An 18,190-nucleotide genomic window follows, 5' to 3' on the forward strand; every position below is an offset into this window, starting at 1 on the left:
CGTTACGAACGTCCCACTTAAGACGGGGCGAGGCCTGTGGCTACTCGACGTTAAACGGGCACCAATATTCGTTTTTTTTTGTAGCGCGTGATTCAAGATGTGGAATTCGATGCTAAACATCTGAAAGAACACGACGGGCCTTAATTTTAGAAAATGACGTCACACAACAGGGTTCACAACTTCCTCCCCCCCAAGAGTGGACAGCGCAAAACCCGGCCACGATCTCACCCCTCCCACATCGGCTACCCGGCCAGCCTGGTTGCAGGCCAAGCGCATCAGGTTAACGACGCGCAACGGGTGAGAGATGTGGAGTGCCCCTTCCACCAAATAATGACGCGTCCGAGGTTTGCGACGCGCAGAATCGTGCCTTGACCGTCCGGATGGCCGTCCACTATCCCGGAGGTCAGGTTGGTGGATCAGATTGGGATGGGAGCCAAGTTGAACGGGCATCTACACGCCATGGAGGGACAGTTATAGTGAGCACGTATCCGACAGCATTTCGTCCGTGCGGTTTGTTGTTTTCTCTCTCTCTCTCTCCCTCTTTGCACCGCAATTTCATTGGACATCAAAGAGTGTTCATAAAGATCGGTGAATTACTCTGAGATAGGACTCCCTCTCTCCTCAGAACGTGCCTTGCACAAGGAGTGAAGTGAACGTGGGAAGCCTGCGTGTTAAACCGACTGACAAGGGAGAAGAGTTGCGGCAAATGGTGCCACAGACATTTAACATTAATCAAGAAATGCCAGATTGTTGCCTGCAACTAATGTTGAATTCATCGATATTCAAAGCTAACAGTTTAAAAAGTGCACCGCTCTCCGTGTAATTTGGATGCTAAACACCGTGTGACGTGGCCCACTGTGCGTACGGACATCAGCGATTCTCCGACCGTATGTGCGAGTTTTGTTTTTCGTTCTGGACCGGTCGACTTTCCTCTCAGACACAAGAAAAACCAAAACGTAAAAACAACTTCAACTGAATAAAAAAAGAAACCCTAAACTGACCAAAATCCCAATCGGTATTTCAACTCCTAAAAATTCAGCAAGTCTGTCTGTCCCCCTAGGTAAAATACAACAAATTACAGCAGTTAAACTGACAACACGAACGCTTAATGTGCAGTGTTGGCGCAACAAAGCCATCGGGGAGGGGGGCATTTAAAAACCCGTCTTGGACGGTGCCTCCCTCTCTTCCTGCGGAGGAGTCCCACCTCGCACCCCCCGCCGCCACAACCAACAACGATCAACGACAACACAACCTCCTCCTCCTGCTCCCGACGGCATCGCCGCACCCCCCCGTAAGTCACATGCTGCCGATGCTAGTCTGAGTCTTGCCGTCCATCCACTCGTAGGAGGAGGCGGCCACCGCCTGCGTCGTGCCGGGGCTCAGGGCGTCGCCGGGATCCAGGCACAGCTCCTGGAAGATCGGGTCGTTGATGTCCACCATCGTCGTCTCGCCGTCGGGCGCGTCCGCGCAGTTTGCCTTGCACTGCTCGAAGAACAGGTTCGAGTCCAGGTCGCCGATGCCGCCGAGGCCCGTCACGAAGTCGGCTCCGGCTTTGGCCGCGCCGCCGTCGTCGCTTCCTTCGCCGTTCCCGCCGCCGTCGGCGACGCCGCCGCGCTCCGGGTCGCCGCCGCTGTACATCTCGGCGCACGCCGCGGCCGGCTCCGCTTGCCCGTCCGGCGCGGCCTGAAGGGACGACACGAAGTCGGCGAACGCCGGGGCCGCGACGTGGTCGTCGTCGTCGGCGGCGGCGAAGCCGGTGGGGGTGGGCGTCGGCGTCGGGGTAAGCGCGGCCACGTTCTGCTCGGTGACCCCGTGGCACTGTACGCCGCCTCCCATCTGATAAAATCCCTGCAGCTGCTGCTGCTGTTGAAGCATATGATGCAGATGGTGATGCTGGTGGTGGTGGTGGTGGTGACCGTGCTCCTGAAACTTAAAGGCGACGGGGCTGGGGCTGTGGGGACTGGGGCCAGGACTCAGCACGGCAGGCTGCTGCTGCTGCTGCTGGAGCTGCTGCTGCTGCTGGTGCTGCAGCAGCGGCGGCGGCGTCTCGAGCATCTGCGTGAGATTGCGCCGCGCGCTGTAGTTGGACGGGAGGCTGTTGATGCCGATGCCGCGGCCCGCGTCTCCGCCGGCCCCCTCCAGCTTGCTGAGCAGCACGTTCTCGATCTTGCGCGACGTCGGCGTGTGCTTGCTGCACGTCGCAGAGAAGGGCGTCTGCATCATCACCGACAGAGGCACCGAGTGGCTGCGCCCGGCCTGCCCGGGGCCCGCCGCCGCCGCCCCGGCCGGGCCGTCCCCGCCGCCCGCGCCGCCGGCCGCGAACGCCGCGTGCACCTCCGGGTTGAAGAGGGCGGCGAGGGGCGGCCCCCCGCACACCGCGCCGGGCCTGGGCCGGGTTCGCACGGGCCCCAGGCTGCCGCTCAGGTTCCTCTGCCGCTGCGCCGCGGGGCTGTGCTGGCAGCGGTAGAGCAGGGAGCAGTTGCCGCCGCCGGCGGAGCCCTTGCCGTCGAGCGGCGCGGGAACGGCGAACGACTCGTGCAGGTTGGCGCTCGTGCCGCTCGCGCCACGCCCGCCGCCGTTAGTCAGCACCATTGTCGACGGCCGCAGCTGCCGGTGCAGTTGCTGCTGCTGCTGTTGTTGGTGTTGTTGGTGCAACAGGGAGAAATGCGCTTCCGACATCGGCTCCTGGCCGCAGGGGTACTGTCGCTGCGCCGGCGCTCCCGACGACATCCCCGGGACGCCGAACGCGTGCGACTTGCTGAACTTGTTGTCCAGCGACTCCTGGTAGCTCGGCAGGATGTTGGCGCCGTCTCCGTCCGCCGCCAGCAGGCCCTGGGCCACGCCGCCGGCGCCGGCGCTGCCGCCGGCCTCGGGCTTGCTGAGCCACGGCAGGCTGGCGTGCGTGGCCGTGGGCCGCTGCATGGGCTTGGGTACGCCGCTCGACGCCGCGCCGGCACCGCCGCCGCCGCCGCCGCCGTTGGGGTAGACGCCGGCGCCGGAGTTGATGGGCGTGAACATGAAGGAGTGGCGGCCGTCCACGGGGCTGGGCGGCACGCTGCCCCCGCAGCTGCTCGAGTGGCCGCTGCCGCACCCCCCGCCGCCGCAGCCGCCGCCCGTCGCGGCCGGGCCCTCCACGGGCGTCCCCACCAGCATGATGCGCGAGCCGGGCCGCGAGCACGGCGTCCCGACGGCGCCGGCCCCCTGCAGCAGCGACACCAGCTCCTGGGTGGGTGTGAGCGACGGCGTGGGCGTCGGGGTCGGGGTCGGGCACGGCGTGGTGCTGGCGCCCGTGCCGTACGGCGTCGCCGCGCCGCCGAAGGCGAGCGACGCGGCGCTCGACAGCGCCATCTGCTCCTCCAGCTCGACCAGCTCCTCGACGATGCTGTCGCGCGTCTTGTCGTCGTCGTCGTCGCCGTGCGGGTAAGGCCAGCCGCCCCCCCCGTACGCTCCTCCCGCCGCGCCGGCCTGCGTCTCGAACAGCTTGCTCGACGCGCTGCGCGACGCGACGGCCGCCAGCAGCGCCGCCGCCGCCGCCGCGGCCGCCGCCGTTTGGTCGTGCGGCTCGGCGAGCCGGAGATTCTCGTCCCGGGCCGGGCTGTGGGGCTGCGCCGAGGCGGCCGGCGCAGGCTCCGGCGACAGCACCTTCTGCACCTTGGGCTGCGACGGCGGCGGCGACGGCGCCTCCGCGGACTCTCGCTTCAGGTTCCCCGCGCCGGCCGCCTCGCTGCGAGACGCGTCGTCCTGCTGCGCGAGCGACACGGAGACCACGAACGGCACGGACGCTCTGCCGCTGCCGCCACCACCCGGCGCTACGCTGGGCGAGGGGCAGGTGGTGGCTGCAGAAGCAGCAGCAGCAGCAGCAGGTGCGCTGGCGTTGTTGGCCACGGGGATGTCTGCACCATCCTGTGCCGTGCCACCGCCGCTGCCGCCGTCCGCGGGCGCGGCCCACGCACGCATGGCTCGCTTGACCGGCGACGCCTGCTGCTGCAAGTTCATCGGCTCCGTCAGGCGCTTGCGCGGACTCTTCGGCGCGCTCCTCCGGGCCGTCGCCTTAACCGTGGGCGACCTGCGCACGGCTCCGCCGCACTGCTTCTTAGCGCCGGTCGACGGGAGCCGGCCCGCCAGGGGCCCGTTGGGCTGTCCCACAGCCCCCCGCCGCTCCTCCTCGACGGGGGAGGCGGCGGCGGCGACACCGGCCGACGCCTTGTCCCTCTCCGCCCAGGCGGGCAGCGCACGCGACGCCGGCCGCGGCACGAGCGTGCGCTTCTGCTCGGCGCCGCCGGGCGAGGGGCCGTCGCAATTCGCCTCCGCCGGCCTCGGCGCGCCGGGCGTGGTGGCACGCGAGCACGGAGCCGAGCTGGAGCCGGAGGCGCCCTCGGCCACCGCGGCCGCCGTTGCCCTGCCGCCAACGCCGGCCGAGCACTCCACGATGCGGAGCGTGTTGCCGGTGTGCGCCTTGCCCTGCGCCGCCGCCGCCGTCACGATCATGTTGACGATGCCGATCTGCTGCTGCTGCTGCTGCGCCGTGCCGCCGTGGTTCGGCTTGGGCGACTGCGCCGAAGCGGCGACGGAGGCGGCGACGCACGGGGACGAGGAGGAGGACGAGGAGCACGACGACAGAGACGACGTCGAAGACGACGACGACGACGACGAGAAGGCGGCGGAGGACACCGCCGGCGGCTTGACGGGGCTGCTGCGGGTCAGGATGACGGCCGTCGTGGACGTGCTGATCTGGATGGAGCCGCCCGACGAGCCCGCCGGCGCCAGCGGCTTGGGAAGGATCTGCGGGTATCGCGGTTTGCCCACGCGGTCTCCGATCGGGCTGCTCGACAGGATGGACGGCGTCACGCTGCCGTTGCTGCCGGCGCCGTTGGTGCCGCCGTTGTTTTGCTGCTGCTGCTGCTGCTGGACGAGCTGCATGTGCTGTGCGACCACCTGCACGTTCTGGGGAAGGCGCTTCGCTTCGGGAGTGAGGACCGGGCTTTGCGGAGGCACGAGAGACTTGGTGGACTTGACCTGCAGCAGGCACATCGGGGGCGGGGTAGGGGGGCGGGATGGTTGTGGGGTTTAGGGCAGGGAGGTTGGGGAGTGGAGAGATGAGAGTGAGCCTCGGGATGGGTTCAAGGACTTTGTTGAGTTATACATTTGTGATGACCAGGTCGCTTCTGAAAAGAGCTGTATAGCTCAGTGGACCTTAGCTGGTAATATAAAAATATTCGTAGTAGTAGTAGTTTGAAACGCCATGTGACTGGGAGGGGGGGCTCACTACACTTGAGTTCAGCGTCAGTGCTGGTCATCAAGGAATACAGAACCCTTGGGTTTCCACTAAGCATGGCGTTTTTGCATCAATATGCATAGGTACATGAAAATTCACCTTGTGACCGCGTGCTTAACAGATGCGTGGAGATAACACAGTACAGATAGTCCCCGAGTTACGATGGTCCGACTTACGATATTTCCATCTTACGATGGCGATAGCTATACGACAAAATGCATGTTAAAAGTTTTTATAGCAGATAGGATTGTTTCCTGAAAAAACTTTCTATTAAATTGCAGTTCATATAGGTAGGCTAAGAATTTACCTTGTTTTTTTACTTTACATTTTACTGTGCAATACAGTATTGTAATTAATAAATACATACAGTATATAGTTTAAACAGTACGGTACTGTAAATTGCTCTGTTTTGCTAAATTATCACCATTCTTTAAGACTCCTGGGTAGGCTAGGCCATCTTCGACTTACGATATTTTTGACTTACGATGGGGTCGTCGTAACGCATCTCCATCGTAAGTAAAGGATCAACGCACCAACAACGAATGGGCCTGACATTTTAACGTTCACCAGTTGCATTCTTTTCATTGGCCTGAACGCTCGTGACTTATTTTAGTACACTTTGGGATCATCCTCACGTTCCATCGCCTTGTAGCACCAATAGCGGAGAGCCCATATACGCGGCTGCAGGAGAGAGTAATATACCACGACGGAGATGGGAGCACACCGTAGCCTAACCCTAGCCCAGGCGTACCCGCAGCTTATCCCTCCGTCTGAACCGAACTAGCCGACCAGATCCTCCCACTTTAGCCCCGACACCTTTAAAAACCACGTCGCCAACACCACAAACCCACCAGCCCGACCCGGCCACGCTGGCGCCCTGCCCTCGTGACCCCCACCCTCGCCGTGAAGGGCGGCAGGTGCGACGCGCTCCCCCGAGCGTCACCTGGAAGTTGCTGGGGATGGCGGTGAGCACGAAGTTGATGGACGGCGACAGCATCATCGGGCTGGCGCAGGTGGCGTTGTTGACGACGCTGCAGGTGGCGCGCACGCTCACGTCGCCCGGCGGGGGCCGCCCCTTCGCCGCCAGCGAGGCCTCTGCGGTGCCGCCCGGGTGCCCGGCCGGCGCCGCCGCCGCCGCCGGCGCGGGCTGGGCCACCGCGGCGGTCACCTGCGGGGTCCTCGTCCTGGGCTGTGCCCCCACGCCGCCGCCACCACCACCACCGCCCACCTTCTGTCGACACGCAGTGGCAGTGCAGTGCTTAAGCTCCACGATGTTTATCACAGGAACTGGATAACGTGTCAATCTCCAGCGAGCTCCCCGAGATGTTCAAATCGCACATTCCTCTTAAGCTCTCCGAGGTCAAGGAACCATTTCCTGGGGTGATCGGCCTTTTTCCAGTGCGGCTTCCAGGCTTTGCAACGCTCTCTGCCTATTGCTAGTAAGACAATCAGAATCGGTAGATATGTCTAAGTCTGTCTTGAACATTCACCTCTTTAAACTGGCCTTCACCCCCTAGTTGTGGCCATTTACCCTGTGGGTTTCTGTTCATTTCCTGCTTAACATACACAGGGCGCATTGGGACCTAAGGATGAAATGCACCTTACAAATGCATATTTTGTATTTTTGTATTATGTATATCATTCAGCACTATGGTTGTTAATTTCAGTATTTGTTATCGTTATGCAAAAGAAAAAAAAGAGGTTAAGTCCAGCTTGTGTGTGTAGCGGTTAACTCGCTGCGCTATGAACCTTGGTTCCTGCTCACCGACGACTAAAATCTGAACCAGTCCTTGACTTCCCCTAGGTCGACTCAGCCTCAAATGAGTACCTTGTACCATGTGTAAAGATCGCCACTGGGGAGACAAAAGGCAGCCGAGCGAGGTGCTGGCCACCGCCCCCACGTGTGGTACAGTGTCGGCCATCATTAGGTGCTCGCTAAGAGCACTTGCCCCAACAGTCTGTTAAGGCTATACGGGGGACATTTGTCTTTGTTTATGCCTGCTGTTTGAACATATCACGCAGTGCCGCTGGTGACTTACGACTGCTGCCGATTGGCACGCGCGGGGACGTGCGGGTTGAACGCTCGCGTGTGCCAAAATCGGTTCAATCATTGCTGCAATTAAACCGAATCCAACCACCGATTCCATGACTTCTGTAATCAATAGATTCCGAAAACAATTACTGAACACACGACAATCGATGATCAACCCTACTCGGCACACAACCATTCAATTACGGTCCTGCCATAAATGTAGGGACAATGGACTACACTGTCGCATCCTCACAAGGGTACTGACACTTGACCAAGTCACGTCTGTACTGATGCAACTCCTTCTTTTGTTCCGTACGTAGCCAGCCGTGCTAATCGGAGGTGCGGGGTAAGCACCACAAGGCGACTTACCAGTGATACATTGGTCAGCTGCTGCTGCTTAGGCTCTTGCTGCCGCTTGAGAGAGTTCTGCTGAATCTTGCGCTGCAACTGCTGCTTGGCGTCGCTCCCGATGGCGGCGCTGCCGCCACCACCACCACCTCCTCCTGCCGCGACGGGCTGCCCAGCGCCGGGCACGGCGCCCAGCTGGATCGTGGAGCCATCGGACGGCTTGAAGAACGCCGACGGCTGGCACAGGGAGGAGTGCTTGAGGCCTGCTTGGCAGGGCCCACGGAAACATAAAATGCGGAGAAAGAAGAGAGAACTTATTCCAGCAACTGTTCAACTCAATCGGACGTGCGGGGAAGGACAACAAACAAGAGCTGCTTGTTGTGTCTAGTTTGCTGCCCAGCCCCCGCACCACCGATTAGCACGGTTGGCTACGTAAGGTGCGAAAGAAGTTCAACACACATACATACATACAATCAGTATATCACGAACGCGGAAGTGAATACAGGAAAACCTTGCTTACGTTCCTGGCAAATGGCGTGTTGTGCGAAACCCGCATTCGACAAGAAGTAGACTTTATGGGAGAAAAATTGGGTTGCAGTGCTGCGTCGTCACTCCCTCTTTGTTGAACTAATTGTACAAGATTTCCACCCTTGTTTTTGCAGCCAAGGATGCTGAATCGCTCTCTATTTCTCGAGCATGATGCACTCTTTCAAATTTCACCTCAGCACAACACACCCCCATCTCCATTACTCTCCCGGACCAGGGCACTCACGCCCGACGCTCGCCCCCGACACCGTCACTTGAACGTTAACGATTCGGTAACTCCGCGCGAAATTTCAAAACATTGTGATTGCAAGCACTCGCGTGTAAAGAGCGCGGAAGGCGGAGCGGAGAGAGAGGGAGGGCGGCGAAAGTCGCGTGGATAATTCTCACGCTCTCACGATCCACACGGCACTGCAATGAATGTGTCGCGAATACGCAAAAAAACGCGATGATAAAACCGGCGAATGTTAAGAGTTTGCTGTGCTCACCGAGCATGTGGGAAAGCTTTTGACCATCAATGTACGTGATAGCCACCAACTTGGAAACCCGAGCATGTAGCTGGTTTTTCTAGCAGCTCTAATGAACCATACACCATTTCATCCACTGTTGCAATCTGCACAGTGGTTTTATTTGGATAGCAGCCTGACCTTTTTGAGATTATGGTTTTTACATTTTGTCTTGGCCCACACATGTCCGATCATTCTCCAGCTGATGGGGAGTTACCGTGGGCCCAAAAGGATGCGCGCTCGCTAATAAATCATTCACTGCTGCATTCATCGCAAGGGCGGACAGCCTAAGCAGCATCATCATGCCCGTCAACGGCAATTCAAATCCCATCATCACCCAGTAACGCTGCTCCATTTGCATGGATATGGACTCCAATTTATAGATCATTTTGTGCCGCAGGAATGCGTTTCAAACACTTAGGGAGCTGGGCTGTCTTGGTGGCTCAGGAGGGGGTCCATATTGGCCTTGGCAATGCACACAGCCATGCGCCTGGGTTTAAACCCGGGCAGACGAAAGATTAAACAAGCTCGTTAGACGGAATGAGTCGATGGGCTCGGCCCTCTCGTCAATAACTACGCGACAAAAGCCACTGCGAGTATATAATCTGGGATTGTCACTTCATTAGTTCGAGCACAGCCGCGATGGTCAATATTGGATAATGAGCAAGTGGAAAAACCTTAGGAGGAGGAGGAGGAGGAAGGGGGGAGGAGGATGATGAGGGAGGAGGAGGGAAGAGGGATGAGGAGGATGACTGAGAGCCGTCTCCCTGCTCGGCAAAAGATCCCCTGGGCAAGGGAACGGTGCTCACAGTCACGAGGTGGCACCCGGCACTTTCACCACGAGATGTTTGGTCAAAAAAATCAGAATTTGGTATCAAGTCGGGGAGATTTATTTTGATTTAAAAACCAAATATCACTGGAAACTGACATTCCACACGCATGTGAGGTTCAGCTCAAAAGGTTGTTCTGCGGAGAACAAACTTTGATAGACCCTTCGACACGACGATGATTGTACAACACAAAGCCATCGTGTTAAATTCGCTTTTTTTTTCTCTTTAGTTCTTTCACTTTTCACTTATCGTGGCGAACTACAGATTCGAAAATTAAGACACTAAATCACAAAGATCGTGCAGGAATATATGTCGTCGCAACGTGACAGGACCCAGGAGGTTGAAACCGCTGGAGAGTTTTCGTGCTTAAACATGCGCCACTGTACGTGATAATACTGTTCGCGGAAAGCCATGATCCGATTAACTGAATAATATTTGTATTAATAATATTTGGAGAAGCAGAACGGAGCTCTGCCTATATTTTACTTTTACCCACAATGCTCCACGGCAACCCTCGAGGATGAATCGGTGCGGTCAGTTGGATATGATTGGTTGCAACAACAACAAAAAAAATCGCCAATGCACGATGAAGCGTGGACACAAAAATAAAACCCCATCTCAGCTTGTACCCACGTACTCAAGTACGCAAGTACTCAAGTATGCACGTACTCAAACTGGACTTATTTGACACCGTACGCAGCCAACTTTGCGAATCGGAGGTGCAGTGTTGAGTCTATGGGCAGTGTTGAGTCTATGGTGCAGTGTTGAGTCTATGGGCAGTGTTGAGTCAATGGTGCAGTGTTGAGTCTATGGTGCAGTGTTGAGTCTATGGTGCAGTGTTGAGTCTATGGGCAGTGTTGAGTCTATGGGCAGTGTTGAGTCTATGGGCAGTGTTGAGTCTATGGGCAATGTTGAGTCTATGGGTAGTGTTGAGTCTATGGGCAGTGTTGAGTCTATGGGCAGTGTTAACTCTATGGACAGTTTTGTACCAGTTTAAAAGGGTAAAAACCTACTACTCTATGGACAGTGTTTAATCTATGGGCAGTGTTGAGTCTATGGTGCAGTGTTAGTCTGTGGGCAGTATGTACGCCCGTTGAACTTCTTTCGCACCGTACGTAGCCATGTTAATCAGAGGTGCAGGAGAGCTTCATTGTTAAAACCGTCACCCCAATCACCGCTGAGCAGAGCGGACTTTGCAATCCGGTGAGCGAAATTGATTAAAGAGCCCTCCTCGTGTTGCTCGAGCCGTCAGAGCTGCCTTTCTTACGCGTTTAAAAGCAGCCAAGTTAGTAACGTGTTAAGTAAATCAACAAATGGCACACAAAGACAAAGATCCCCCGTGTAGCCTTCGCTGACTGTTGGGGCAAGTGCTTTTGGCGAACACATATGAAGGCCGGCACGGCACACGAGAGGGTGGGTGGTCAACACCATGCCCGGCCACCTTTGTCTCCCTGGCAGCGATGCTCACGCACTGCACCAGGTACTCATTTGAGGCCGAGTCGACCTAGGGGAGGCCCAAGACCGGTTCAGATAATAGTCGCTAGCGGTGACCGTGAGCGGGAGTCGAACTCACGTCACCGGGTTCGTAGCTCACCACCGCTCCCCCTCCCATGGCACTCACTCTGCGTGGTCACTCTAAAATCATTAGGAACACATGTAACCTTTAACCTTTGGCCTCAGTGGGCCGAGGGGTGGGGCAGGCCGGTAACTAACCCGAGGCGGTTGCTGTATTCGCTATTGTTAACGAGCAGCTGGCGTTCGTGCGGCTTGTGTAAAGTTTGTCTGGGACAGGCAAAACACAATCGAATTTCAAGTGTATGGTACACGCACACACGCGTTAGAACTGCAGACAACAATTATTTGCGTGATATCCACTAAGCCCCCCTCTTATCACTCAATGAGTACCACCGAAGTCAACAGTTGTCTGCAGAACTTACTTGCCCCTGCTTTAGAAATGTGGAATGTCCTTTATCCACCACTGGCTCTGGGCTAGAAACAGGAGATGGTAACTTACCCATGCTCAATTTGGTAGAAAAATCCCTCATGGGTGTTCATATTGTAGGTTCCCTTTGAGTTGACGGTGAAATAGTTTGCCGTTGCGGCGTTGATAGGTATTGGATCATCGAACGTTCCTGTTTTAGGAATCTATTGCTAGCGGGGTAATTCAACAGGGATCGGCCAACACGGAGCCAAGAATAGCGCCCTAACAAGGTGACGGTGGCGGCACATCGGACGTCTTCATCGGAAAAAAAAAACATTTACAATTACAGGACGTTCAGTACACCATTTGAAAATTTTCTCTGACAGCTAATTTGAACAATGTCTGTTTTAATATTCTATTGTTCGAATGTATCACTGAATACTTAACAATACGATTGACTGAATTTGACATTCGCTGCCAGTTCAAAGGTCACCAAATATTTCCGCTGGTATAGAAACCACAGAGGAATTATTTATTTAGTTTTTGGCGGTCAGCAACGATCTTCTAAACTAGCTTCTTGGTATCAATGTCCACACTCCATGGGAGGCGGATTACTTTGTTCACAGCGACTTGGATCAAGAACACTTTTTATTTGTATGATAAGAAAAAAATTTACCAATATATCTTCTAGAATAAATATATTTAGAGCAAGGATAGGCGCAGTGTGTACACAAAGAGGCAGAGTCGTGTCAATCGTTTTTTTTCTCATAAGGCGAGAGAGAAAGTGACACCGGAGATGAACTTTTCGAGATTTTTGTTAAATTGCAAAATAAGCAAGAACCTCTTCAAATGGTGTTTTTCGCACAACCTCGTTCTCCACAGAGAGCAGTACAAGGGAAGAGAAGGCGGCATTGTGGTCCTGTGATTGATCGGAGATGGATTTTTAAAAAATCGGCTTTAGCGAGTGATAGCGGCGGCAGTAGTAACATAGGGCAGCAGTAACCATCTGTAGAAAGTTAGCACCGAAGGCCTACGAAACAGAAGTGCCCAGGGCCTACAAGAACCTTAATCCGGCCCTGGCCGTCGCCATTAATGTAAACAACTCGGAGCGGGTTTCCTGCTCCAACGAGCATGGGGGAGTGGGTGCTCATTTCCTGTTTACAGCACCGAGTTTGCGATTGAAATTCCACATTCCTATGGTGAACGGGAGGCAACGGTCATCTGGAGAATTGCAGCCGATTGATCGTGAAAGCATTTTAGTCAAAGCGATGGCCTCCGATTAGCGCGGTTTGGCTACGTACGGTGCGAAAGAAGTTCAGCGTATGTACGTGCGTACGAACGAACTCGCCGATTAAAAACGATTCTTTTACGCTCGCGACACCTGGGTTGGATCGTGGGCGTAACAATCGATTGTCGAGACCACTTATTTAACTTTCATAATTTTGCACGCACATGACGTACCCTGCGCGTTGGCTTCCGGCAAACTCAACACACCAAGACGGAATGTACGGGCGAGACAATACCCGTGCGACAACAAAAAGATCAGAATCGATCATTGACTCGTGTCAAATCATCGAACGCTGGAAGGAAGGAGAGGGGGCGAGTCGTTGCATGCCTATTCGCGATACGAAGGTGCGGGCGGTGTTGCTCAGGTGTAAGTAAGGGGGGGCGGAGGTGGCGGTAGGGGGGGGGGGGGCTGGAGGTTGAAAGCGGAAGGGGGGGTGCCTGACCGGCTGCGGAGGGCGACATGACGACGAGGGCGTAGGACGTTTTGCGCGGCACGCAGCTGTTGTTGACGAGGTACTGCGCGAGGTCGAGCAGCGTGTCGAACTGGCGGCTCAGCACCTTCTGGGCCCACTCGCACACCAGGCTGCAGGCCGCCCCCACTATCTGCTGCTCCAGGCACTCGGCCTGCCCGCCGGCGCCGCCGGCGCCACCGTCGCCGCACTCGTTCTGATGGGCGAGGGGAGACGGGTGGGCGAAATCAGAGGACCCGGAGAACATTCCAGACGACCACCGCGGGGGAGAGAAAGAGAGAGAGAACATGCGAACTCCAAATATACTGTACAGACCTCGTCAGGGTCCGGGGTCGAACCCACATGCTCATGTGTACCTGGCGAGAGAGATCACATCTCCCTCTCCACCCACCGCCATAAGGCTGTGGAGCGGCACGCAAGGCCGTGGGGTGGCCAGCAACACGCCGACTGCCTGCGTCCCCTAATTGCCGATGTTGTCACAACCAACCCGGTACTCATTTGAGGCCGGTTTGACGTAATGGTATATACTGTACGCTGAACTTCTTTGGCACCGTACGTAGCCAACCGTGATAATCGCATAACGGGAACCAAGTACATGGCAGGCGGGGGGGGGGGCACTCACCGGGTCTCCCTTCTTGCCAACCTCGAGGCTAGGCAAGGACGGCGTCTGCACGAGAGCCTTCTTCCTGAGCCCGCTGTAGCAGTACGTGGCTCGCGATTAAGGTCAACGCACGGCGAGAGGGGGTCCCCGCACACGGCCGCCTGCGACGTTGGGTCTGCGAGCGCTTCGTGCCGCCGAACGACGCTCACCACCGGGTCTCACAACATCCTCTTTGGCGACACATCACTTAAGTGCGCGATAGATGTATTTGCAGCTGTGGCGTTAAGCTCGATTCTCGTGAGATTTTACAAGGAGTGTATCGGAGTGAAAACAAGCAGGTGAGTGAGAGAGTGAATGAGCTAGGAAGCGAACGAGTGAGCCAGTGAGAATGAGCGAGCGAACCGGCGAACGAGTGAGCGAGTGAATGAGCCAGTGAATGAGTGAGCCAGTGAATGAGTGAGCGAGCGAACCGATGAGGGAATGAGTAAACCGGCGAAGGAGTGAGTGAGTGAGCGAGTGAGCGAGTAAATGAGCCAGTTAGCGAGTGAGCGAGCGAGCTAGTGAGCGGGCGAGCGAGTGAACCGGCGAGTGAGTGAGCCTGTGTTGGCAAGGATATTTGGAGTTGCCGCGTGTGCCGAGGCGGCGAGCCTTCATATTCGGGAAGACGTTCTTCATGAGCTTCCCAAAATCGGCCGCACTCAGGAACCGGTGGCCGAGGTTCTCGCAGTATCCCCTGTCAGGGAGAGAGCGGACGACGTGCATCAGCTATCAAATATCTCACGGTTAGTTTGAGATAGCGTCGTCGTTCGTGCAAATTGCGTCGCACAATTGGTGAGAAGCCACGGATGGGCTGGAAGGCCGCCAGCGCTGCCAACAATTGCCCTGCAGATCTCTACACAGAAAAGCAGTTTTCAGCCAATTAGTGTTCCCTATACACGTGGGAGGAAACTGGAGAAAACCCAGGAAAAAAACCACGCACGCGAGGGGGACAACGCCTTAGCCTGTACAGAAGTGACAGATGATATCGGTCTACACTTTGCCGTACGGCATTCTGCTGGCAAGCCAAGGGTATGACACCCACCTCGATGCCCACGGGAAGGGCGTTGGGGTATTGTGTGAGAAACACATGATCCAGCCACCAAGTACCGTGGTTAAAATGTGCGACTGATTTTTGTTGTTGTTATTTTCTTTGCTGTACTTCGTTTCATTCCTTTTTTTTACCATTTTACAGGCACAGGTCAATCTGGCAAACTAAGACCATCCCGGTCTCTTTTTATGAGTTCTCACCTTGTTAAAATACAATAAATGAACGGGGAATATGCGAGTTGCAATTCCGTAGGTGGGCGAGTCTCTTGCTAACACGAGTGGCCGTTTGCAGGAGACGACAACAAAGTTGAGTTACGTAAAGTTGCTTGGCTGTCTGGAGGCTCTATGCGAGTAAAATATATTATTTATTTGTAATTGTTGCTAAAATTATCTGCAGCTCGCTATGAGATGCAGAGAAGACAGGGAGGGTTCAGGGGTAGTGGGTGGTGGGGGTGAAAAGTCACGTGGCAACACGTTCTGTGACCCCAACGGGAACTGATAATCTTTAAGGTTAAACTATAAACTAAACTACTTTTCATTATAAACCAGGTAAGGCCCACTGAGCTATGTAGCTCTTTTTCAGAAACGACCTGGCCACAAACGATAGTTCGACGAAGTGGCTTTCATCGTGTAAAAATTATTACTATAAACGCGTGAAGTTGATTCTTACGGTGGAGGGAAAAACCGGAGGACCCGGAGAAGAGGTCAGGATCGGGATCGAATCCACAAACTCCTGCATACGAGGCGAGGTAGTTAACATTTCGCTACCGTGGCACTTGGCAGTAAAATGAACACCGGTCGTTTTTACTGTGTTGTAGAGAAACTGGCCCCACCATGCAAATGTGGGATTTCACCAACTGGCTTGAGGGGTGAGCCGAGGGATCCAGTTGCATGCAACGGGATCGCTTACATGTGGATGTCTCTGCAACAGGTTGCGAGCAGGCGTGCAACCGGTTGCTTGCATTGGAGAGAGAGAGAGACTCGACCTTCAAGCATCGATCTGCTCAGCGCTTTGTTTCATCGCGTGCCGCACATTTGCCACACGGGATTGGTCGTTTTGCAATCCCCGAATGCGCCGAGCGACTTCCTCTCTGCGCAACTGCTGGCTCGGATGTTGGTGTTAAAGCGGCCGCAGGCGAAAATTAGCGATTCTTTCGAGAGCGGCTTGTTTTTTGTGCGACCGATCGCTTCCAAGGTGTGGGGGGGCCCGGGGCTTTAAGAACCATCGATCGGCTGCCCTGGGGCAGTGGATGTGGGGGGGGTGGGGGGGGAGGCAGCAGCCTACTTGTACTCGTCGTAAACCTCCTGCTTGGGCAGGGACGTGTCGTTGTGCTCCTCCAGGTGCTGGCGAATCCATGAGAATGCCTGCATCTGGTCCGCGCGGCTGGCAGTCATCTTGCTGTGTTCGCTGCAACAAAGACAAAGGTCCCCCGTATAGCCTTCACAGTCTGTTGGGGCACAGTGCTGTTAGCGAGCATCTATGGAGGCCGGCACGACACACGACGGGGGGGTGGGGGTGGGTGACAAGCACCATACCCGGACGTCTTTGTCTCCCCAGTGGCGATGTTTACACACTGTACCAGGTACTCATTTGAGGCCGAGTCGACGTAGGGGAGGCCCAGGACCAGCTAAGATACTTGTCACTGGTGTTGGGCGTGAGCGGGAATCGGACTCGGCAGGAATCATTTTATTCATAATTATTTTGAGCAACTTGCTTACCATTTCTCTATTGTGCACTCACATCGTGTTTTTGTATCATTTGTTGTAACTTGCTAACCCACCCCTACTGTACAGCTTCGAATCTTATCAGATCCCTCCAGGATAAATAAAGATTCCGATCCTCAACTCGGGGTCGCCGAGTTAATTGCGCAGTGCGCCAACAACTACGCTACCAATCACCCCCCCCCCCCCCCAAATACGAACAAGCGCGCGTGTAACCATCGCCGCCCGCAGAGACACGTGTTGAAACAACACCACGCGCAAGCACGCACGCACAGACATGCAGGGCCAGAGAGCGCGAGGTGGGTGACAAGCGGGCAAAGGGGGCAGAGACGAGGACTGGCGCGGTCCCACGCGGACGGTTGCGATCGGTCACGCGCAGACACACGGACAGAACCCGACAGGCGGAATTAGACACCACGGGCAGACAGCCGGGCAGATAGACACTCGGAGAGAGCAGCCCCGGGGGGTCACGCACATCTTGCTGCGCGCGGATTACCGCGTGCACGCACGTGCGCACTCGCTCACGACGTGTCCCGGCTGGCAGCTAACAACATCTCCACACAAACGCACACACGCACACACGCACACACGCACGCGCACACACGGCTGTTTACAGGGCTACTGGGGAGCGGTTCGTAGCGCGGCGCGATAACCGCTGCCGCATTACGAACCCGGTGACCCGAGTTCGATTTCCGCGGCAGCCAACACCAGTGACGATTATCTGAACAGGTCCTGGGCTTCCTCTAGGTCGACTCAGTCTCAAATGAATTACCTGGTGTGGTGTATGAACATCGCCACTCGTGTGCCGTGCCGGCCTTCCTTAGCTGCATACACCGCTACCCTATCATCTTCCCGCCGATGCTTTCCTACTCAGCGCGGCCACAAAGCGCACCGGCCCTTGAACAGGTGCACCCGTGAGGCCCACCACCAGTTTGTGGCGAATGTTGGCCGCCGTCACGTTTGACGTGGACTTAAGAGAGAACGGTGGCGCGGCGGTCGGCGCACTGTGCCGCAACAACCCGGCGACCCGGTGTTCGATCTCTGGCCACGGCACGTAGTATCCCCCCCCGAACCAGTCCCCCAGCCTCACGCCTCGGATGGCCAACATGGTTAGTCAGCCGGGTGCAGTAGTCACTGACACCGCCTCCGAGTAAACCTTCGCCGAACAGCAATTGCTCGTATGGTCCTACAAGGCTAAATGGGAACCCTTTGTCTTTTGTCTATGCACGTGTATGTATGCATGTACGTACGTTCGGTGTGTGCGTGCGTGCGTACGCGCGCGCATTTAACCCCAGCAGAAACTTTCGGCTGGCAAGGGTTACATTTGGCACAAAGACTTGGGTGTTAGTGGCGCTAAGGGCCAGCCGGCTGGGCACACGAGAGGCCTGGTGAGAGTTTTGTAAAAGGCAGAAAGAAAAAAAAGCCCCTACACACAACACAGCGCAGACACGGCGGTAGTTGTGGGAACGGCAATAGCAGAAGCAGCAACAAAGAACAGCGGCAGTATGAGCGCTACTCGCGGAGGTCGGAGCACCAATATCTGTTGGCAACGGCGCCGTGAACAACAGG

At 56.2% G+C, this 18,190-nt stretch overlaps 1 protein-coding gene across 1 annotated transcript in view; it reads right to left on the reverse strand.

The window, feature by feature from the left end:
• Positions 1-525: 525 nt before the first annotated feature.
• The window catches only part of LOC144734944 (DNA-binding protein RFX7-like), a 101,806-nt gene continuing 84,141 nt past the window's right edge, over positions 526-18,190 (reverse strand). The window contains exons 4-10 of the mRNA XM_078617414.1: positions 16,185-16,307; positions 14,430-14,546; positions 13,835-13,919; positions 13,186-13,408; positions 7,677-7,918; positions 6,219-6,506; positions 526-5,016 (exon numbers count right to left, since the gene is read on the reverse strand). Coding sequence (XP_078473540.1) covers positions 1,297-5,016; positions 6,219-6,506; positions 7,677-7,918; positions 13,186-13,408; positions 13,835-13,919; positions 14,430-14,546; positions 16,185-16,307 — 4,798 coding nt within the window. The 3' untranslated portion in view covers positions 526-1,296. The remainder of the gene's footprint in view (positions 5,017-6,218; positions 6,507-7,676; positions 7,919-13,185; positions 13,409-13,834; positions 13,920-14,429; positions 14,547-16,184; positions 16,308-18,190) is intronic.

Source organism: Lampetra planeri, chromosome 53 (assembly GCF_965212315.1).
Source record: "Lampetra planeri chromosome 53, kcLamPlan1.2.h2, whole genome shotgun sequence".
NCBI lineage: Eukaryota > Metazoa > Chordata > Hyperoartia > Petromyzontiformes > Petromyzontidae > Lampetra > Lampetra planeri.